The sequence below is a fragment of the Tasmannia lanceolata genome, unplaced genomic scaffold (assembly GCF_043159265.1).
Source record: "Tasmannia lanceolata isolate RefF3 unplaced genomic scaffold, GAP_Taslan_0.1 ptg000037l, whole genome shotgun sequence".
Taxonomy (NCBI): Eukaryota; Viridiplantae; Streptophyta; class Magnoliopsida; order Canellales; family Winteraceae; genus Tasmannia; species Tasmannia lanceolata.
The window spans coordinates 16,976,937-17,000,693 of record NW_027518714.1 but is presented as its reverse complement, the minus strand read 5'-3'; the positions used below and the strand labels follow the sequence as shown (position 1 = coordinate 17,000,693).

The 23,757-nt window shown below is 38.8% G+C and overlaps 3 protein-coding genes across 4 annotated transcripts; all 3 read left to right on the top strand.

The window, feature by feature from the left end:
• Window positions 1-3,279: 3,279 nt before the first annotated feature.
• Window positions 3,280-5,439, top strand: LHCA1 (chlorophyll a-b binding protein 6). Its single transcript, XM_077371243.1, has 4 exons — window positions 3,280-3,550; window positions 3,641-3,743; window positions 4,756-5,044; window positions 5,135-5,439. Exons 1-4 carry the CDS (start codon window positions 3,357-3,359, stop codon window positions 5,284-5,286), a joined length of 738 nt encoding a protein of 245 aa, XP_077227358.1. The 5' UTR covers window positions 3,280-3,356; the 3' UTR covers window positions 5,287-5,439.
• A 10,897-nt stretch (window positions 5,440-16,336) lies between these two features.
• On the top strand, window positions 16,337-19,774 carry LOC143860543 (serine/threonine-protein kinase-like protein CCR1). The gene has a single exon (XM_077371226.1). The coding sequence runs from the start codon at window positions 16,700-16,702 to the stop codon at window positions 19,115-19,117; it is 2,418 nt and encodes an 805-aa protein (XP_077227341.1). The 5' UTR covers window positions 16,337-16,699; the 3' UTR covers window positions 19,118-19,774.
• Window positions 19,775-20,363: 589 nt separating this feature from the next.
• LOC143862599 (uncharacterized) lies at window positions 20,364-21,774 on the top strand. 2 transcript variants are annotated; one of them, XR_013240380.1, is made up of 3 exons: window positions 20,364-20,856; window positions 21,015-21,170; window positions 21,365-21,774. XR_013240380.1 is itself a non-coding variant. In XM_077373660.1 (3 exons), the coding sequence occupies exons 1-3, from the start codon at window positions 20,851-20,853 to the stop codon at window positions 21,540-21,542; spliced, it is 333 nt and encodes a 110-aa protein (XP_077229775.1). In that variant the 5' UTR covers window positions 20,364-20,850; the 3' UTR covers window positions 21,543-21,774. The 2 variants fall into 2 exon arrangements, 1 of the variants encoding a protein (XP_077229775.1); XM_077373660.1 differs by having other exon boundaries at window positions 21,372-21,774.
• Window positions 21,775-23,757: the final 1,983 nt, after the last annotated feature.

The following is a 23,757-nucleotide window of genomic DNA, read 5'->3' as shown; positions in this document are numbered from 1 at the left end:
TACTAGAAACAAATTCAAAACATCCTTCAAGTTCAAACTATTGTTTATCCTTAAAATATAGAACAAATGAATGAATTGACAAGTATATTGAGAATTGTCATCAAATGAGTACACTCATCTGCATAGTCCGTATGAGCAATCCGAAAAGTACCAAACCAAGAATGGGTTGTAAGTCAAGATTCTATCCCAAAGAGCTGCACAGGTTGATATAAGCATCAATGAGTTGGGGTCAAGCATTGAATCATTCTCGCAAACATAACCTTCAGCTATCAATTGGAAACATGATGTTATGAGTATTACCTGAAGTTTCTCAATCCCCACCAATGACAGTAAAAGTATTTTTCGAAGTTCAATGCATCAATGAAGATCCCAAATTGATAAAAATCACTACTTGGATTCCATAAATCTTTGATATTGCTAGAGTCGAGACAGAAATCCCTCATATTATCCTTCACTCGGCAGTCTAAATATCTATATTGACAAGCTGGGCTTTGAGGACTGCAGAACTTTCTCCACAAAGCTTCTTCACGGTCAAGAGACGAGATACCAACAGTCTCCTATTACCTTTAAAGGCAAATTAATGAATGAATCTGGTGTTATCTTTCATATATGCTATCATAGGCAAAAGTTTATAAGCGTTTAGAATAAAGTAGTTAATTTACACATTAAAGTAAGTTGGACGCATTGATTAATGTATTGTAAGAGTGTATGCCGTATAAAATTATAGATTTTGATGTTTCCTTCACCAATGTATGGCTAAAGAGATAGTGACCAACATGCTTATAATACCTTTGGGATAAGGAAATTAATGAATTGGAGATTGGGCTTTATATGGGTTTAAAGGGAAAAAAAAAACCTGAAACCCGACCCGAGTCTTATATGCATAGTACAAAATTCTTAAATTTCTCTTGAATAGAGTAAAAGATTATTTTCCAAAATATTGATAAACTTGTTATCATCAAGGTGATTAAGTTTGTTATGTCAAAAAGAAGTTTCCTTCTTAAATTTATGCGCTTGATGACTAAAAATTAAGTCATTTTAGGGATTTTGTGTGAGAAGATTTGTTGTGTTCTACAATCTTGAAAATGGATTTGCTAAAGATCATCCTAGAAGGCATTTCGCTGGCCGGCTGTTGCATGAGAGAGCAACCGCATAGGCTCTCTTTTCAATAGTTTTTGTCTTATTCATTCAATTCATCTGATGTGGATGCTGTTGGTCCGTGAAATGCCTTCTGCGATGCTCCCTAGCAAATCCCTCTTGAAAATTAGTCAGCATACATTAAAAACCTGACCCAACCCGGCCTGACCTGAGAAACTATCTTGGGGTAGGGTTGTGTTTATGAATCTCGGGGTAATTTATCGCGTAGTGTAAGGTTCTAGAAAACCCAACTCGCCGACCGGAGTTGCAACCCTAATAGCCTTTTGATAGATGATTAAAGCATATAAAACAAGGGGAGTTCGTCTCATTAACAAAACACGGTCTCACCAATATCAATCTCCTTTATTTAGGGAAATGATATATTCACCCCACGCCGACACCTCTTTTTACTTGGTACAGTCTACTCTGTTGTAATTGTGACTACTCTTTTACACCAAAGGGAGCTGTCCCAGGTAACATAAAAGGGACAAATATATTCACCTAGTTGCAGTTACGATTATTTGATCATGTAATTTTCCAATCGTTTCATCTTAATGACTTAATGAGTTAATGAAAACAATTGAGGTTTGATAACTTCAGGCATTGATCAAGCGAACCAAAACTCAATTCCATGTGGGACGAAGCAATTCCATAGGCCTTCTTCGATTTGGGTTTTGAGAATTGATAGGGTCCAAAATCAATTCTTATCACCAACCTTCATGCCAATTGGATTTGGGCCCATGACTATATGATAAGAGTGGATTCTGTGGGGCCAACAATATTGATAGACCTAATCACCGTACATGTGGCAAGTAATCCGTGCCATACAATTATTATTTTCCTTAACAAATCCCACACTCGTCCAAACAAATGTTTCCTAAGGGGCTAAGGGCATGCTGACTGTTTGGATGCAAGGAACTTTATCTTTGAAAAAGTTTTCCAGTGTTTGATTGTCTCATTTTCAATTGATTTTTTTTTTCTTTCTAAATTTAATTTCTGTAATCTTTAGAAAAGTTGCAAGATTGGTGTTTTTTCTCTATAATATGAAATATATTTCTCCCCTTGATCCATATGGCCACTTGGGCCCTTTTTGGATTGCAAGAAAAACATTTCTGTTTTCGGACGGAATTTATTTCCAAAATTTAAAGGAAAATATACGATTGTCTTTAATTTAGAGGGCTTTCGTCTTAAATGGAAGGTTCCTTTAAGTAGAAATTGAACAAGGATGGTTCAAGTTAATGTTTTTTCTCTGTGAATAAAGTAGTAAATTTTAGAAATGTTTTTCCTTTCCAAACTTTACCAAACAGAGCATGGTGAGTGTTTGGATCTAGGGACAAAATTATGGAAAACAAAACTTTCTATAGAAAATAAATAAAGGAAAATGACTTGACCAAGAGCTGGAAAATTCAATTTTCAATGTAAAAAAAAGGGAGATGATAAATGTCCGCCCAGTGTATGATAATTCGCACCCCTGCTCTATTTGGTTGCTGGGTTTTTTTTGGTTCCTAGGATTTATGTGGGAAAAAAAATATCCAAGGAGATTGGTGGGAAAAGAAAAATCCTAGAAGTATCCCGGTAAAATAAAAATCCCATGTTTGGTTGACCGGACCATGGTGGAAAAAAAACCTTTGTTTGGTTGCTTGAACTGTTAGGAATAAAAAAAATTCTTCTCGAGCTTATTTTTGGTTCCTGGGATTATTTTGGGATGGGAAGAAAAGGCAATCAATACAAGAGTGGGATTAAAAAAATTCTAGTGCTAAAAGGCAACCAAACATGGGATGGGACCAAAATTTTACTAAAACTTCCTAGCACAAAAATTTTACTGCCAAAGCAGACTTTAACGCTTTTTGACGTTAAATCAGGTTAAAATGGTGCGAATTATCCTACAGGGGGTGCGGAATTATCATCACCCAAAAATAATTGTAATAAAAAATTTGCTGCATCCAAACGCATCCATAGATTTTTCTTGGCGCTCAACCTCAGCCTCAAAAATTAGACATCCCTATCGGATAATCCACCAGAACACGGCCCAATGATTTCCAACCAAGAAGATTGTACTGACCAATAGCAATTCGGCATTGGATTTGCCTATCTCCAATCAGCTCCACTCCTCTATATACTAAAACTAACACATAGCCTCTGCCAAACTCACTCTCAATAAACAGAACACAAAAAAAAGAAGAGAGAGAGAGAGAGATAGAGCTAGAGAGTAAAGAGAAATGGCTTCGAATGCTTTGAGGAGCTTTGGAGTAGCAGCAGTGTTTCCATCTCTCCTGTCTTCTTCGAAATCGAAATTCACCAACTCGCTCTCACTCCCCAACACCCACGCCAATGCCTCGTCGCGTTTCGCCATGTCGGCCGAGTGGATGCCTGGTCAGCCTCGCCCTCCTCACCTCGACGGATCAGCCCCTGGGTAAGGCCAAAAATAGCACTCAATTCTCTGCATTTATGCGGAGAATTTGCCTATTCTACTACTAACACACACTCTTTGCTATGTTGTTAGTGACTTTGGGTTCGACCCACTTGGGCTGGGTTCTGTACCCGAGAACCTGGAGAGATTCAAGGAGTCTGAACTTATTCACTGCAGATGGGCTATGCTTGCGGTTGTAAGTTTTTCTCTCTACCTTTGACCCTGCTTGGATTGCAAGTTTTTGTTGGGAACATTTTTTTCTTTCTTTCTACAATTTAGATTGAAATGATACGATTATGGTTAATTTAGAGGGATATTATTTTAATCCCATATTTGCATCATAGCATCATCATTCATCTTGCACTATATCATCTCCCAATAAAAATTGAATAGGGTTGGTTCGATTTTTTATTTTTTTTTAGTTGTGTGTGCAAAGTGAACTTTTAAAAATATTTTTCCTTCCCAACTTTTCCAGAAAATTCCTTCAATACAGAGTTACAGACAGGGTCTTAGTACCAAACCTATTTATCAGTCTATTCATCTTTAAGCATGTCTTAGTGTAGTTCCAAACCTATTTACCAGTCTATTAATCTTGAAGCATGTCTTAGTGTTTCTTGTGTTAAGATAATTTATAAAAATGATGAGGCTGTTATGAAGTTTTCACCTTTTTGTTGACAAACACTTGGAAATTACTGCTTAGTGAAGTAGCTGACTGAACATGCTAATTCATGGATAACCATGTGCCAATTATAGTGTACCGATTGGGATTGAGCATCTAGTTCAATGGGTAAGGCTTTGTTCTTCAATCCTAACATACCTACCACAAAAAAGTTATAGTGTACCCATTTCAAATCGACGGATGTAAAGCCTCTTTGTGATAAAAATAAAATGAACGGGCGAAGGCCACCCTTTTTTCAATTGCTTGTGTTTGTGTTTGTATGGGTCTGTGTGTGTCAAGGTTTGAAAATCTGACTTTATATAGAAAATTTGCTGGCTTGATCGACACCCGGATACTGTCGAAACACACAAAAAAAATATTATTACTAGTCAGAATCAAGGCGTCACCGAGTCTGAGTTCGGTTTAGAACTCTTAGTCCATGATTTAAATGTGTGTGTCTATGTACGTGTATATTCTTGTATGTAGTTTTGTGAAAAAAAACCACCATTTTGGCGGCTGAGTTATGTAATGGTGCTGGCCTGTTTTGCAGCCAGGGATCCTGTTGCCAGAGGCATTGGGATTGGGCAATTGGGTGAAGGCTCAAGAATGGGCTGCAATCCCAGGTGGACAAGCAACTTACCTAGGCAACCCAGTCCCATGGGGCACCCTTCCAACCATCCTTGTCATCGAATTTCTTGCCATCTCATTTGTGGAGCATCAACGCAGCATGGAAAAAGACCCTGAGAAGAAGAAGTACCCAGGTGGAGCCTTTGACCCCTTGGGCTACTCCAAGGACCCCGTCAAACTCAAGGAATACAAGATCAAGGAGATAAAAAATGGTCTCTACTCTCTAATCTAGTTTTCCATTTCTTAATACCTAAATTTGAATCACATGTACTTGTTTACTCACTCAATGTTTATCTTTTCAGGCCGGCTGGCATTGTTGGCCTTCGTAGGCTTCTGCGTCCAGCAGTCAGCATATCCTGGAACAGGACCACTGGAGAATTTGGCAACCCACTTGGCCGATCCGTGGCACAACAACATTGGAGATGTTCTGATCCCCAGGGCCATTTCACCTTGATATGAGGAATTGAAGATCCAATTTTATCCAACAACACTGTATAACTCCTTGTAATCATCTGTATGAATTAGACTTGCATCTATGTATCTGCTACTTATTTCCCAAGTCCCTTTTTCTCTAATTCATATACAAAAAATGCGGATACTTTCCTTATATTTCTGGTTATGATAAAAATCCAAGTAGGATTGAGACCATAGGGACAACCCATGGATGTTGAACACATGGCAATGTGCCAGAAGACACATCTGTTGGAACAGTGAAAGCCTATTTTTAGACAAATGAATAGGAGCATTTATCTAATCCTGCATATTAAGCATGGGCTGAAATTTCATCAATCGAAAAGAAGAAGTAAAACCCCTAGTTTCATGAAACAATTAGGATTCCCCGGCATATTCACGAGCAACAAATAACAACATTTTTGTAAAAGAAGCAGCGTAGCTGTGCGATTCATCAAAAACTGATTTTCAGCCCTTTTTGTTGATATATAACCTATTTAAAAGAATGCCTTTAATGCGGTACATTTTTATATATTATCAGTAATGCCATCTAAAAGCCCACGTAGAAAATTTGATTTGATGCATTTATAATGTGATCTTTCCATTTCATGGGCTCTTGCACTCTGCATGAAAGCACTTTGCAGAGTAGAGTTTTTTTTTTTTCATTATTAGGGGCAAAACCTATGACTAATGTGTGCAACTATTATGTAATTGTTGAATCTTACAAACTGTCATATTCTTAATATTGGACATATTCATCAATTTGAAAAAGAGAGAATATCCAGGTACCTGGAACTGTGCTTAGGGTAGATGGGGTTGCTTAAATCTTCTTGGAATTTATATTTTGTATGGTTTGAGAAATGGAAGGTGATAGCCCAAGGTATGACCTTGCGAGCTGCTTCATCACAGCTATTCCCTGGTTGCTGCACAAAATACATGAATTTAAAATTTAGTTACCTGAGCAATTCAAATATACGGGGATGGAAAACAAAAATAAAATATGTGCATCATATGAAAGAACTTCCATCAAGATGGCTTCCATCTCACTGCAACTCATTCAAACCAAATAGCAATAGAAGTTACAAATACTGACGATTTTTTTTAAAGATCAAAGGTATTTTTATTTCAAGGTAGCTAAATTGGGATCGAATTCAAAACCTCAAGGATACGACATAGATTACCATACAATTCAGGTACAGACTCCCTCAGTGATGCTTCCCAACGAGTCAATGTAGTATTTTACTCCAAGATTATATATATACTTAAACGCATTAATATGGCAATGTGAGAAATTTTGTAATCCCAGTATATAGGGCTAGATAACTACTTGGATAGGTGAGAAAAGAGCGGTAGTCTGCTTAAGTCAGCCCACTCCCATTAGTTGGAATGGCATGGTGAGGATCCCATTGCTTGATCCAATGGGGATGGGAACCGGAAAACTACAATTTGAGGAAGTCTCATGGACTACTGAAATTATGTGTAAACATAAATAGATATTGGATCTACAAAATAAGACATACATGCTGTTGGAAATTTTAAAGGTTTGAAAAAGTCAAAATTGATTTTTGCCTTGTCTTTAAAATTTAGAGGGAAAGATTCAAAATTTAGTTTCCCTCTTATTTCAAAAGCTAGTGACTTTTGAGTGCTATTTTGGGTTTAAATGAAAAAAAGATCTTTTTAGTGCCCAAAACGGTTTCCATTTTACCCCACATTTTTGTTATGGACACCCCCATTAATTGCTAAACGTTTTTTTATATTGGCACCCCAAACGGTTGTGATAATAACACTCATTAAAGTTGAAAAACCGTTTCATCTCCAACGGTCACAAATGTGAATGTTGGAAGAGAAACGTTCAAGGCTCTTAATGGTGGCTTTTCTCAATGGTCATACCCATAAATAGTGGCTCTTTCCAACAGACACTTTGAAGTCTATAAAAAGGGGAAGAAACATCTTTGCAAAAACACAATTGTATAGGCTTAAGATTTTGATGGGCGAAGTAATCTGGACAGACGTTTGGGCTGGTTTTTGCCAACAGAAGAAAAAAGAGATTTAGATAGAAAAAGGGTTCTGTTTTTCTGGTTTTGCTTCATCTCCTTCCATCCATTCCTTTCGTATCTGAGCACAGTTCTAAGGTGGTTCTGGGTCGACCAGTCAGCGAGTGCACGTGGACTAGAGCCATATTTGGCTATTTTATCTTGGAGCATCGATTTGCGGATCCCGGTTGCACCGGTAGGGGCGGATACGATTCTTTAGGAGAGTGACCATGTGGCACGACTCAGCCTTCTCTCTTCGAATCTGGTTTTTCCAAACAGTTTTCATCAATCAAAAGAGATAAGTGCAATCTGTTTTTCCATGTTTTATTTCAATTATGGTTGGATTTACAGTACATGGATTTTTGGCTTCAAGTTGCATTATTTTGAGGTCAAGTAATATGTTTTCGGTTCAAGTAACCTGTTTTGGGTTCAGAAAACTTGTTTTGACTTCGACTTTCTGTCTTTTGGGTTTGATTAAGCCATATATCATTTCTTCATTATTTCTTTATAAGATCTGTAGAAATCTGATCCATCCATTATATAAAACAATGTTAAGAACCATAATATTTGGGCTTCTTAAGATATGGATTTTTCCAACAGTCTTAAGAATCGTAATATTTGGGCTACTTAAGATATGGATTTTACCAACACATGCTTTTTCTGTTTTAACATTAAACTGAAAATTGAAAATCCGTGCTAACCATAGGACGAGGGGTTACCTGGAACTAAGTAGATGATTGTCACCATTTTCCCAGTATAAAGAGCACTAACCCAGGTTGCATGGAGCAATGTCTGCAGAATTAGAGTTCTTTTTGGTCGAAACGGAGTTATGCTCCATATTACGTTTGCAAGAACAGGTCCAAATTTGCTAGCAAAGAGGCAAATCTCTCACACAGGTCTTCCTGTGTACGATTGTAACAGAGTTGTGCTCTCATCTTGCTTACAGTACCTCGTTAACAATCGCTTTCATGGAGTAATTCAGAAAGGCGATGTAAGCCAGTCCAGGATCCAAGTTTATCAAATCTGCTTGACCATTTTTCATCGAACTCAAACATTCCTGGGTTGTTTCTCTCTGAAACTAAGCAGGAAACGTAAGAGAATAAGGGAAAAAAAAGAATCAGAATAGCTCACATGAATGAAGATTAAGCAGAAACCAGAGTTGGTAAGATTAGAATAATAATGACAAGCAAATCCGATCCGCACATAATCATATAAACTTGAATGGGAGAAGTTCAATCTTCAGCATATAGCTGTACAATATTTCAGCATGGAAACATCATCAATCGCCTAGAGAGAAAAGGAAAAAAGAATTGAAAATGATAGCAGAGATGGGCCATTTATTGTAGTGGCTCGCTATTTTAGCCTAGTAAGTTCAAGCAGTGAACTACATTTCCTCCAACAATTGGTGTTTCCAAATTAAAGCTAGATCCACACCAAATATTCTGAGAGGATAGTATTTGTAGACTGCAATTATCTGAACTGGATTGTAAGAGAATAAGAGAATAAGGGAAAAAAAAGAATCAGAATAGCTCACATGAATGAAGATTAAGCAGAAACCAGAGTTGGTAAGATTAGAATAATAATGACAAGCAAATCCGATCCGCACATAATCATATAAACTTGAATGGGAGAAGTTCAATCTTCAGCATATAGCTGTACAATATTTCAGCATGGAAACATCATCAATCGCCTAGAGAGAAAAGGAAAAAAGAATTGAAAATGATAGCAGAGATGGGCCATTTATTGTAGTGGCTCGCTATTTTAGCCTAGTAAGTTCAAGCAGTGAACTACATTTCCTCCAACAATTGGTGTTTCCAAATTAAAGCTAGATCCACACCAAATATTCTGAGAGGATAGTATTTGTAGACTGCAATTATCTGAACTGGATTGTGCATCCAATGGATAAGTATAGTTATGAAATGAAGATTCGGGTCCTCGTTCATTTGCTTAAACGACTATATGCTAACAACAATAGTTTATAAAGCCTGCAAGCCTAGGTAACATACAGTCTTTTGTGTTTCTTTCCATCAAAATCACCAAACTATGGTTCACAATGAACTTTCAACTTTAAGCAAGTCTATAAAAATGTCTAGAATGCCTCGGCGAGTAAGTCACAATGGTCTCCCATGCTTTGGCACAACAAAGATCTGATTTTTCTTCTAAATCTTTCCAAAAATCCTCGAGCATTTGATTCTTTGAACTATTCCTTAATCCAAACTTTGTAACTGTGCAAGTAGGTGTCTTGATTCAGGTGCATGTAACTCAAGAGCTACAGTATTTTTTTTATTGGACTGTTATGAAAGTCCCTACTAATGGATTCTTTAACCATAATTATATGTAAGAAACCAGATCTTCCATAATTAAGGCTCTCTCCCAGAAACTGAGGGACTATACTCTCCTAACCAATTGTGCAGGTGGCTTCTTTCATTCTCATTTGTGGTGTTGAATTATTAAATAATTCATTATCTTTTAAAGTTGGGTGGTGATATTTCCATCCCTTTGTTTTGGCGCCTTCCACCTTTTTCCTGTGTTTTAAAATTTAAGTTCTCCCCTTGGTTGGAATGTTTAAGAAGCCTTACACAATACCTCGTTCAAGGTAAAACCTAGTCAACTCAGGTGTTTCAATGACTGACATGGCTTCACTGATGGAGTTGTCAAAGGAGTTTATGATTGAATTTGTAGTGTAAACACTGAGCTGACTAGGGTGATTGAGGATTGACTAGGTGAGTTTTTAAATAATATTTGAAGCTGACAATTCCCAATGAGTTGTATGAAGTGTGAGTCCACAATAATGAGGGGGTCCAAGGTACAAAAACAAAGGGTGGAGATGTCACCTCCCTTTTAAGTATATGGATCTGTTATTGGTGTCCAAGTCTATCGTGAACTAAGCAAAGCTTAAAAATACTGGTACAATATGTTTTGGGATTTGCTAGGGTCCATCGCAAAAGGCATTTCGCGGAACGTCTGTTGCATGAGAGAGCAGCCACCCCCTAGCAAATCCCATATGGTTTTGATTACTGTTTGTTGGGTCATCAGTGATAATAATTTGACCAGAACTGGGCTGGTATGTTTAGCACTGCCTCAAACGTAAGGGGGACTAAATCGAATTTTCTAAAGCACTTTCGGACAGTAGAAGCTTACCATCTATTCTGTCAAGCTTCCAACATTGCTTTAGGTTTCTTTAATGATCCTTGCACTCTTTAAAAAATCATGAACCTCAAATGAGTGCCTAGAGCATTCATTTCATTTTTTTTTTTCAAAGTGAGTAAAGTGGTGAAGAACAGAAGGATAAGAGATTAGATGGCATGGTATGGGAACTTGACTGCAATATACAGATATCTGTCTAGGCAGAAGTCAAGTGTCCCCGGAAAGCTCAGGCACCAAGATGCGCTGGGAAGCTCAAATTCAAGCTAAAGGTCTTTGTGAAGTGTTTTGTCAAATTCTAGAGGGCCTTTGTCCTTCCATGGAGCCAAAGTTCCAGGTGTTCTGTTAAGCTAGTTTATATTGGCGCCATGTATAAACCATTCGTACTCAGATTTCTTCTTACTAATTATTTCTGTTATCTCTCCCTTTATGTTATAAGTGGGTAGATGGTGATGGATAGACAAAGTTGAATCACTATGTCCAGAGTAATACATTCAAAGGCATAAAAAAAGAAATGAATGGGTGAACACATTTAGCACTAGATGTTTCAGTTGGAGGTGCACACAATAAAATAATGATATAGATAAGGGCAATGATATTTTCGCCCCCTTTTCCCAGCATTTCCACCTTGTGAAACTACCAGTTACTCCAGAAGCTTAAGCTGTTGGAGAAAGCATTATTTAATCTTTTATACTATAACACTCCCCCTCACGTGTGGCAACTTTTTTAAGGGTTGGCCTACATGTGGCACATGTGGCCCCTCTTTTGAGTTGGCCATTAGATGTGGATTTTTAATGTCATGAAGGTTTGAACTCAGGACCTTTGCTCTGATACCATGTGAAACTACCAGTTGCTCCATAAGCTTAAGCTGTTAGAATATGTGGGATTCAACGGTTGGATTGGGTTAAGATCTCACCGGGATCATCTTGGAGGTAGATTGGGTAAGTTGGCTAAATGAGGAGACTAGATAAATTAGGCGAGTGGATAAGAAGAGGCAAGCAAGAAAGATTAAGAAAGTAGATTTAATTAGGTAGATTTGATTAGGATTCCTTCCCTTCCCTAATTATCTTGATTTCCCTTCTATGCTTATCACATAAGTGCTCTATAAAAGCACCAGTTGATTCTCTTGTATTCATTCAGAAATTAGTAAAATCTTAGAATTTATCATGGTATCAGAGCGGGACGATCCGACCCGTCCTTGACCACAGCTTTCGCAGTTCCGTTTTCCGGCGGACGGCTAACTCGGCCGTCCGCCGGGCCAACATAGCTCTCCAATTTATCCGCTGCAAAAACAGCCCCCGCAAATCTAAATCCCAACTCTTAGAATACGCTTCCTTTGTGTTTACCTCATTTTCATCTCTACTTTCCATGTTCCATCCATGGGTTTTCATCAATGCCTTCACTGCACTCACAACCATCTCCCCTTAGGTTCATTTGATCGGCTGCATGGAAAGAGAATGAAGTCCTCAATGTTTTGTCCAAATATCAAGCCTTGAATTCCAACATCATGAAGAGAAGATGAGGGATGCCCACTGAACACAGAAGCCTATGGTGTAGACACGGCTAACTTTTTATCTGTTTTCAATGCACCCCATCTCTTCAATCTATCTCCTAAATTTTGATATTTGCACCCTCCTATTCATGCACCATTTAAATCCGTAAAGTCATTGGCTTTTTTTATGTGTCGTTAGCTTTTCCGATATTATTCGTCGCCCATCTCTATATTTCCATTTTTTTTTCTCTCTTTAATTCCTTGATCCATTTGAGTTGAGGTACCTCTTTGGCGTGCGTGCCTGAAATAAGAGCTCTACTCAGTTGAGGGGCCTATCTCCTCGAGGTTCGTGCCCGAGAGAGCAATTTGAAATTCCCATGAAGATTGGTATTCTAAAACCAACCCATGTTGTCATGCCCATCGAGGCCCATTCTTGCCCATTCCGGCATCGGTCTATACTGACCCAATCTTACTCGCCCATCGAGGCTTGAGTTTTGTCTAGCCCATTGAGGTTGTGATCTATTGATCCATTGGTTTTTTTTTAAACCCTCTTTGCGACACATCAACAAGCGGCGTCTTATTCGGCAACCATCGTTTGTGATCATTGGCAGCAACATCAGTCTTCACTATCAACTTTCGGAAGTGTGCATCAAATTGGTGGATTTTGATTAAATTTGTAATTTGGGAATTCTATTTTCCATATTTGGCAATTTTATTGTAATATAACGTATATCGATTTTCAATCCATATACGTTTGAGGGGGCATTTTAGAATATATGGGATCCAACGGTTGGATTGGGTTAAGATCTCACCGTTGGATCATCTTGGAGGTAGATTGGGTAAGTTGGCTAAATGAGGAGACTAGATAAATTAGGCGAGTGGATAAGAAGAGGCAAGCAAGAAAGATTAAGAAAGTAGATTTAATTAGGTAGATTTGATTAGGATTCCTTCCCTTCTCTAATTATCTTGATTTCCCTTCTATGCTTATCATGTAAGTGCTTTATATAAGCACCCTTTGATTACTGTAATTGCATCCAAGATTTAGTGAAATATCAGAATTTATGATAAGCTGTTGGAGAAGGCGTTATTTAATCCTTTATACTTTAACACACCTCCTTTTGTTTGTCTTTTAGGACACGTTTGGCTACCATGAATTTTTTACCCCCGGAATATTTGCCTACCCAATGGTGAGGGACAGTGGGAGAGGGATAGAAACTAGAGGGGCCGTGTGAGGAGAGGGCAAGAAATGCCTAAAAAATCAGGAAACAAAAAACTCCATTCAAAACATGATGACGTTTTCCTATTTTTTAGCCCCGTCTCACCCTTAACTCATTTTTGCCCTCTGAAATTTCTCCTCCCACCCGCCCAACCCCTCTCTCACCACTTCGAGACAGTAATTTATCATGAAAAAAATCCCTGGTTGCCAGACATCACTCACAATGCCTCCATCAGTGGCTCACTGTAACTATCGTCTCAGTATTGAAGGCCCCATTGATGTGAATGCTATTCTCACTATGCTCACAAAGCATAATTCTGACAAAGATGACGCAACAAACTTGGAACAAATGTGTTATTGCCGCGTGCTCCACCTAAGAGTATGTGATTCATGGGCCACAACCACAAGTCCCAAGGATGAAATGTTACAGGCAGACAAAATCAAGTCGATAAAAGAATCCCAATTTTTCATTATCTGCCAAACTGTTTTGTGTCTTTAGCTTTCCCTGAGCAGATAAAATCACTTTACAAGAAAAAAGAAAAGAAAAGAAAAGCTTTAGATGGAACCACCCAAAGAATCATCTAATTTCTTTATCTTTCAAAGGCATTAGATGGTGCTACCCAAGGAAATCAAAGGCATTAGATGGTGCTACCCAAGGAATCATTTCATTTCTTAGCTTCTAATTTAAAACCCAGTTGTTTAATCTATAAAGCTGCCTAACCAGGCAGAGAAAGACACTTAATTTTTGTAGCCAAAGCCATTCTGATGGGTCATCACCAGCCATACCCATCTCCCTTACAGCCTGTTATATCCATGCTTTTGATACTTCCACTCCTCTAGCCTGTAAAATGTTACTTACAATATGATCTCTTTCTCTCTCTCATATGTATATAAGTTTTCTTAATTCAAACTCTACCATCTTTAAATAATTAAAAGCTCTCCCTAACCAATACCAACAAACCATATCTCGACAGGCAGTCCAACAACCACAGATGTCTTTCACTAGCTACAGCCAATATAAATTAGGCCTCCCCAATCATCATCATCCACTATAATAAGGATACTCAATTAGTCCAACCCTTTACTTTAAAAGATTTATAGTGTTAATGCAACCTTTGAGAATGGGGTGTTAATGCAACATATTCAGACCCACTAAAGCATTATCTTCTGGGGAAAAAATATTTATATACGTCTTCTTATCCCCCACCACTTGTCGATATTTCAAATTGTGGTGTTCATGTATATGACCTTCTTTACATGTAATTTCATCAAGTTGGGCTCCTTTCTTTTCTCTATATAGAGATTTTCAGATTAAATCACCATATAAATGTCTTTTCTTTTTCCCATTTAAAAGACCACATATATTAAAGATATTCTATTTGTGAATGCTCAAAGCGACAAGAAACAAAATAAAATAAAAACCTCTAATATGTTTTATATGGTTAAAGTTGACATAGGAAAGTCGACCATGGTTGCTTATAAAGCCATTAGTTAAAAGTAAGGACTTGATTTTAGAAAAAAATAACAAAAAGATGCAATAAGGTGGTTGAATCTCACTAGCTTCCAATGTTCTTAGATAAATTTAACTGTAGCTCTATTGATTATTTGTGATAAAGAAACAACACGGATGTCTAAAGAATTACCTTACAATATAGCTCTCTCTCTCTCTCTCTCTCTCAATTTTAAGAGGAATAACCCTGTTATGAAATCTACCCAAAAAACCAAAAACAAATGAAGTCCTTATAAACTATGCACTAAACACAGTTCCTCTTTGCGCAATGACTAGAATCACAATCTCTGATCAAGTGGGCTGTTTTAAAATAATTTGTTCTATCCATGGGTCCAACTGTCCAATCAATGCCCACGCGTCAATACACTTCAAGACAATATTAAATTTCTATACATAGACATTAGAAAAATGCTAAAAGACACTGGCTGTTGGGCTCTTTCCTACCAACTGCCTTTTGGGCCCATGTGTGTCAATTGTACATGATCAGTTCTACAACTTGGTCATTGTTACAGACTCACCTTGATCTGTTAAACATAGTCCCTTGATCCATTAAACATCCTTCCCTGGTTAGATAGCAATAAATTAAAACATTTCTTATGGAACAAAATTTTCTTTACACGATTTAGACAAGAGGGAGCTGCCCCAAGTAAAAAAAAGGGGCCTCATTGAGGTTTTTTTTATTTTTTTTTAATGTGCTTTTTGCATGATGTGTGGACTCTGAGTTATTTTATGACTGGCACTAAAAAAATTACAATGAGGCATACATCATTAGGCAATCTAATACAAACCTTTATTGGAGTTTTTATCTGGTGTAAGGCCTTACAACTTTATCGTAGACTATCCACCCTTGATATTTGATCCAACAGCAGCTCACTTTTTGAGAAGCTGCTGTTGGATCAAATATCAAAGATAGTACCTTCACCTTACAAAGGCCTTATTGTTGTAAAGCCTTACACCAAATAATTTCTCCCTTTATTGATCGCAACATATAGTGCACCAAAAATCTTCTCTATAGGATGATCTTAACTGTCAGTTGTCTCAAAAAAAAAAAAAGATTTTTTATGATTTAAGCCCTTATATTCCCATATTTTACAAAAAGTACTGTACATACGACGATCCAAACCGTTCCATAAGATGGAACACAACGTAAATAGGTTGTTCCCCTAAATTCATTCCATAGGATGTTCACAACCCTCCAATCCATAGAAGTTTCTAGTTTTCTACCAAGAAATATAGGCCTGCCTGCCTGCCATCTACACCAGAATCAATGGAGTTTTCCAAAAAAACCTGCTAGTGGAGGAAGACCTCCTATGATAAGAGACATAGGGCTGAAGAGAGAGACAAAAAAGGATCTTCCATGTATCTAGCTCTCTGAAGAGTTACAACACGAGTAGAGGCTATCAATGTTATTTAATACTAATCATTTCCATAGGATGGGATCATCCTATGGAGAAATGATTTCTAGGAAACAACTTATTTACATTGTATTCCATCTTATGGACGATTTGTATCATCTTATGATGTGGTCCATACAGTACTTTTTTGAAAAATAAGGTACGTAAGGGCTTACACCACATAAAAACTAAGAGCAGACGCGTGAAGGTTTCTATACCGTGCCGTCCATTTTAAACATAGGATAGGAGAAGAATTTTGGGGCACGGACAAGCTACACACAGGATCCATCAAATCAACGGTTTAGATCCGCCCCTAATTTGAAGAGAGAGAGAGAGGGAGAGAGGGGAGTTATTTTAGATTCGTTTTTTACGACCTTCGCCATTTGCGTTCAGTTGTCAGGGAGATTCGTTTGGTGCGTTCGTCATTTCCGTTTTCAGCATTTTAACGTTATTAAGCTTCTTTTCACTGACAATTTCCTCCATTTCAGTTGGTACTCGGTACATTTCCAGCTTTATATCTGCTACTGCCAGACCAACTTTCTGATAAAAGTCCCAAACCAACTTCCATGAAAAAACTACTACTAAACCCCAACTGAAATCCCATCTTTCTCATACCATTTCCTTAACAATGCCGTACAAAATCAAATTAGGGTTCCCAAAACTCTCCCCAATACAACCCTTACATCTTCTTCTTCTTATGTTATCTCTGTTTCTAATTCTTCTTCCTGCGAGTGGTTTCGGATCCATGGGTCCAATCTCAGCCGCATTCGGACTCAATGGAGGGTTTTTCTGCGCGATTGAGGCTAGTGGAAAGCAAGAGATTGTGTGTTGGGAGAAGAACGGATCGTCTCCTTTATTTGCTGCTTATTTTAGCTCTCTCCCTCCTATGGCCGCCTTATCAGGTGGAGAGGGTTTCATGTGTGGACTCCATGCCCTAACTTCACAACCCTATTGTTGGAAATCGCGGAATTCAGGTAAAGATTTTGTACCTTTTAGATTCAAAAATTATGCTTATTCTCATATTGCTGCTGGTAAAGACCATGTTTGTGCTGTTAGAGGATCATATTGTTACGCGAAATCGGATTCAGGTTTTGGGAATATTGACTGTTGGATTATCAGTGAAAATGCTAACGGATCTAGTTCGAATTCGAATTTGAATTCTAGTTCTGTTTCTGTTTTTGATTCTGGGTTTTCGGTTTATGATCCGCCTTCGAAGAATTTAAGTTTTGGGGAAATTGTTTCTGGTGAGGGTTTTACCTGTGGGGAAAGCATGCAATTGGGGTTCATCTGTTGGGGTCCGAATTCGATGGATTTGGGGGTTTTTGAGGTGTCTGATAGTTTTGTATCTCTTGCTTCTGGGAGGGATTTTGTGTGTGGAATTTCTAGTCTTTCTGGTGAGGTGAACTGTTGGGGTGATATTGAACATTTGCCTTTGGTAGGGACCCGATTCATTGGCTTAAGCGCGGGTTCACGCCATTTTTGTGGGATTCGAGAAGATGATCATGGAATCGAGTGTTGGGGGAGCTTCAATTCGTCTTTGATTCCAAAGGGTTCTGGGTTTTTAGCGATCTCCTCGTCTGATTTTACTACGTGTGGTGTGAGGGAAGATGATCTGATATTGGATTGCTGGGGGAGTGATGGGTTGTTTTCATCGTCATTGGATTATAGTCCTCCATTGCAGCTGTGCAGTCCAGGCCTTTGCACAGTTGAGCGCTGCAATAAGGGGGTGTTCTGGTTTAATGCCAGTGTTTTGAATGTGCCTGATTTGGCGAGTCTGTGTGTTCGTAAGGACCTCAGGATATGCTCGCCCTGTGGGTTGAATTGTTCAGAGGGTTTCTTTCCTTCTAGCGTTTGTGGGGAATATGCAAATCGAGTTTGCACAGCTTGTTCCCTTTGTCAGAACAGCACTTGTTCGGATGCTTGTAGGTTATCTTCTTCAGTTGATTCCATGGAGTTGAAAGAGAGGCAGTGGGTGAAAAAACTATCTATTATCCTTGGAGTTTCTATCTCGGGTTGTTTAGCATTGGCTTTAACTGTATGGTGTGTTCTTCCCCGTGTAATCATGGCAAGGAAGGGACGAAAAGGGGTAGGCCATTGCGCATCATGCATAGGTAATATGGAGACTGAACCTGATAACAATGCAGAATTGCAGTTCCCACACTGTACTGCACCCAATGTTGCAACTCAAGCATTTCGCCTTTCTGAACTCAAGGATGCTACCAATGGTTTTAAGGAATTCAACGAGCTAGGCAGGGGGAGCTATGGGTTTGTATACAAGGCGGTTCTCTCTGATGGGCGCCAAGTAGCGGTTAAGAGGGCAAATGCAGCCAAGAGAATTCACAGCAACAGCAGGGATTTCGAAGCTGAACTCGAGATCTTGTGCAAGATTCGGCACTGCAATCTTGTGAATTTGTTGGGTTATTGTGCGGAGATGGGCGAGAGGCTGCTTGTCTATGAGTTCATGCCTCACGGTACCCTTCATGACCATCTACATGGAGGCTTATCCCCTGTGAACTGGAATCTGAGGTTAAAGATCTCACTGCAGGCAGCAAGGGGACTCGAGTATCTTCACAAGAATGCTGCACCTCCAATCGTCCATCGGGGTATCAAGACCTCGAACATACTCTTGGACTCTGAATGGGGAGCTCGGATTGCGGATGTGGGGCTCTTGGGCAGTGCCGATAGGGCCATTGATGGGGACTCGGTGTATGTCGACCCTGACTATTACAAAACACAAGCATTCACAGAGAAGAGTGATGTGTACAGCTTTGGTGTAGTACTGCTTGAGATTCTCAGCGGAAGAAAAGCTTATGATAAAGATTACACACCTCCGAGTATCGTTGAGTGGGCAGTGCCCCTCATCAGACGAGGAAAGGCAGCTGTTATTATTGATCGAAATGTGAGCCTACCAGGAAATGTGGAACCTCTGCTCGGACTGGCAGAAATTGCAGAGCTTGCGGTTAGAGACAATCCTTGTGAGCGTCCAATCATGTCAAATGTAGCTGTGTGGCTGGAGCAAATTGTGAAGGGTGGATTCTCCTTTTAGCCATCCAGTTTGATCTTTGGTTAGCATTAGACTCTTTTTTCATCATAGATGGGGCTGTATTTTTTTGACGGTGCATGTATTGATGTGGGTCTTAATCACCCTTTCTGACTTTCAGCCTCCAAAGTTATCTGGGTGATACCCCAAACCCATGCTTATGTGGATTGAGGCCCAACTCATTCATTGATTTAAACTGTTACATTAGGTGGAATCTGCTCGAGGGATGTGATCAGTGGAGGCTTTTACTTGGTGCTCTACAGCTTTCTCCCTCCCACCTTTTCCTATTGGTACACCATCGTTATGAGCTTTCATGCTGTAAAATTTTCCTGAGCTTATATACCATTATTTACATTCTTATACTTCACAAAGTGAAGGCGATTGCAATTCTTGCGACATATTTCTATATTCTTCCTATGAAGAACTTTCTAAGTGTATTTTGAACAATACAGAAAGAGTCACCCTTTTATATAAGCACGGGGCTGAGTTGTGTTATTTTTTCTCCCAGGGCTTCCTTCCTTCCATGTAAAGTGATTGATGAAGATGCTTTTATCTGTCTTCTATCAAATTACTAGTGATTTCCCTTTTGTACTTCTGCTGCTGATTGTAAATGAACTTATGAAAAGATTTATAATGAGAAGTTACTCCTATTTACTCATGTCATTCAACTTCTGTTAAAAGTAACTACAATTGGGTTGTTTCCTTTTATGCTGGTGTTTAAATTGCCTAGTTACAAAAGGATTTGAGACCAAATAAAGAACGTGTTGCAGCTTTAGAGGCAAGAATCTTCCTCATAGGTGCCGCTCCCGCGGAAGAGCCGCGATTTGGTGCTCCTTAGGAAGGAAACTGCTCTCATGGTGCTCTTGAAGAGAAGGAAACTGCTCTCATGGTGCTCTTGAAGAGATGGAAACCGCTCCCATGACGCTCCCAACCTGCTTATATTACTCCATCAGTACTACCATCACCATCTTCCTTGCATCAAACTCGTAAGACTCTCTGAAGTACTTCATTGGAGCAAGCACAAAGGCGCCTTCAAAAGGTACGAAGAAAGAGAGCATGGAAATCAAGATGGTTAAAAATGACTACTTTTTTATGTACTTAAATTTTTGAAAGATATATATGTATATGGTTATAAATTACTATATTTTATGTACTTGAATTTGGAAAAACTTAAAAAGAAAATGTTACATAAATTCTCCCACTGCACTCCCAATCTTAGACTCTTCTAGACCCCAAGCTTGCCCGCCCCCACTCCCGCTTTGTGCTTCTAAGGTGTGCAGCCTAACAAGGCCCAGGAAGTTACTTACATATCAAATGTAAGTAACTTTGAAAGGACATCAGACGAGCTTAGAAATGTTGGAACCTGAGCGATATTTACCCATTATTAAATAAGTATTTAGGTTCATTTTTTTATGAAAGCAAGTATTGTGTTTCGAATCTTCTAAAATTTAAGATCATTTTTACCAGGAGTTGTAAGTCTTATCATAGATCTTCAGGAATGATTGTGAATTCTCTCAGTTGAAGGGTGTTCATATAAGATATTATCGAGTTCGCCCTATTTTTTCAATGCTTCTAGGATAGGAAGAGGGAAGGAGCAGCCTCCTGAGTTTGACTTCTATAAGGAGGTGGGCCCAGAGAATTGAGAAATTTGTCAGCGTTGTCTTCAACACGGTGGAAGAGGCTCCAACAAATTCTCAGACAGATGGTATTTTGAAGTGTTATGATCCTTGTCTTCAAATATGCAGGTACATGTTCGCTTATAGATTTGCATTTTCTCCAGTTCACCATACAATATAGAAATTCCAAGTGATTTCCATACTAGTATTTTTTGTGTAGTACATGTGAAGTTTCAATGGCTTTCAGTATATCTGATTATTTCCCAAGATTTAATTTCTTCTTGCAGGTTTCAGGTCCAATAAGAAAAGGCCTATCTAATTACAGGGTTGCAAGACATTCCTTCCTGCAAGAGATGCAAAAGAGAACCCAGGACGAGCGGGCATTGGGAGCATTTGTTTTGTACATCCATTTCACCTTCTTGGAATTCAGTGAATCATTGGATGTAAGTTTGAATTTGCTCTGTAGGATTCATTAACTAAGGCAATCATCCTTTGAGCCTCTTGCTTTAGTTCTTTTGAATGCTTTTTAAATCCTTCTACTTTAGCACACAATCTTTCTTCAGGCAGTCACGGTACTAAATCCACCCACTTTTTTGGTTGCACACTAAGAACTATTTTGAATGAACTTTTTTCCAAGGAAGCAGGATTCATCCCTGGAGCCTTCGATTTCCGCTTTCGATTCCTGCTCTGGCGACCTTGAGCAGGATTTATCCCTGGGAGCCTTCGATTCCCGTTTCAATTCCCGCTCTGGCAACCTTACTTTTTTCAGTGGTGCAGTTAAAGGAACTGTTGTTAGCATACTCGATCATGGGTAATATATCGCCCGATCCCTTGATGTTATCTCCTGCCAAGCATAGTAAGAGGCTGCCCAAACTACAATTTGCTATGTTCGTCAGCCAGTATATTTATGGATGAAATATACTTGAGTATTGTAACTTGGTAGCTCATAAAATTGACATCAAAATCTAAAAGAATTACTCTGGAAATCCATGAAGATGTACTATTTCTGTTGAATAAAATCTTGGAGATATGAACGACATATTTCATTGCTTGCTCACAAATAAAGGCTTTGAGCTGGAATGGTCCTTGAAAAAAGATAATGATGCTTGCTCAAGTGAGAAGTTTTAGGTTCTCTTGAGGCTTAGGATTCGTTTAGAAAGGAGCAACTAAGGCTCAATAACCAATCCGTTTTTCTTTTCAGAATTTTTTTTTGAAGGAAAATGATTGCACCCATTGTTGTTAAGTTGCCATGTACCCCTTTGATGAGATCATGCCAAACATAGTTTGCTTTATTTTTGCCTTTATTTTTGCTTTTATTTTTTTGTTTTAAGAAAATCTGTTTCTGAAGTAAAAGGATTCATTTGTTTTAGGCTCAAAGGATTTGCTGATGGTTTAAAATTTTATGTTTAGAATTGGCAAAGCAAACTATAAATGGAGGCTTTCCTTTGTGAGCACAAGTTATGATCCATTCCAATTCTGATTTGTCCCCAGCATCAAAGATGAGTGCCGTATCTCAATTCTTTTTTGACTTCCCAACAATAGAAATCTTGTAAGTTATCTGCTTCCACCAATAACACCCTTACTCTATGTCTCCTTTTTGGGTCCGTGACAGGTAAAAATAGAGATTTCATGCATTTTCTAGTGCATTTATTTGGAAAATATCTTTAATGGGATGGGCTGTAGACAAAGGGTGTGATTGCAAATTGTCTCTTCATGGGTTCCTGAGTATCATGCATTATGTTGAATTTAGATGGAGTAGTGGTCGCCTTGTGATCCTTCCTGTTCGTGCATTCAGTTTGAAAAGTCCATTTAACAGATGAAGAGAATATGGCATACATGTGCCCCTTCCCTCGGACTATATTTGTTTATTCTTTAGGGTATGGCTTTCAAGAACCCATCATCCCCTTGCTCCATGACCCTTTCCATGGTTTTTAGGGCCACTCAACCTCCAGAGCTTATAACATTCCAATGAAGGGTGTCAATTTTGGCTCGGGCTTGGAAGCTCGCTCGAGCTCGGCTTGAATCCTTAACGAGCCGAGCCGAGCCGGCTCGTTAAGCTTAAGGAGCCGAGCCCGAGTTAGGCCAGGCTCGGCTCGTTAAGGCTCGTGATGTGCAAAAACGTAATGAGGGTGCGTATGTCATGTCAACATCATCTGCAAAAACGTACTCGTATTAAACGGTTGTGAAAAATCGGATTAATTTTTTCCCATAATTGTCATAACTTTGAACCTTTTTTAGTATTTTTTTCTTAATTGTCAGAACTTACTGCCTTTTCTTCGTAATTTTTCATTTTAAACTTTATAAATTCAGCTAATTTACTTTTTTGATTACTTTTTTTCCTTATTTGCTTTTGCTAGCAACCTTTGTTGTGCGAAACTTTATAACCCAAGCTCGATAAAGCTCGCGAGTGGCTCGCGAGCCTGGCCGAGCCTGACCGAGCTGAGCCCGAGCCTGGTTCGACCCCGAGCCGAGCCTTTGAGCTTAACGAGCCGAGCCGAGCTTGGCCAAGCTCGGCTCGGCTCGGCTCGTTTACACCCCTAATTCCAATTAACTGATGTCTTATGATGTTCACAGCTAAGACCAGGCATGAGATGAGATGTCTTTGAACTCCTTTTAGTAATTCCATCATTTCCTCACATTCTTCCGAGGATGGTGTTTTCCAATTAACTCCCTTAGGTTCAGCCTTAATGCCCAAATTTATGGTTTACTTCCATTTTTTGGTATTTTGAGTGAATGGAAAATCATGTAGAAACAAATATGCTAAAGAATTATTCATGGGAAGTCATATATCCGCCCCTTTTGATTACTTAGGACAACCAGGCCAGTGTACGTGGCAATCAGCCCCATTGAATCCTCCAGAGATGGATTCTTTTGCAGATTCAGGCTCGGACCCACAAAAGGAGAGTTGAACTAAGTCTCTCCTGTGTCTGTTTACTATAATTAGAAGCAATTAATAAAAATACAAAAAAGAATATGATCTTAGAGATTGTGCAATGGTTACTCTCAAACTCTTCGCTTACACAGTAGTGG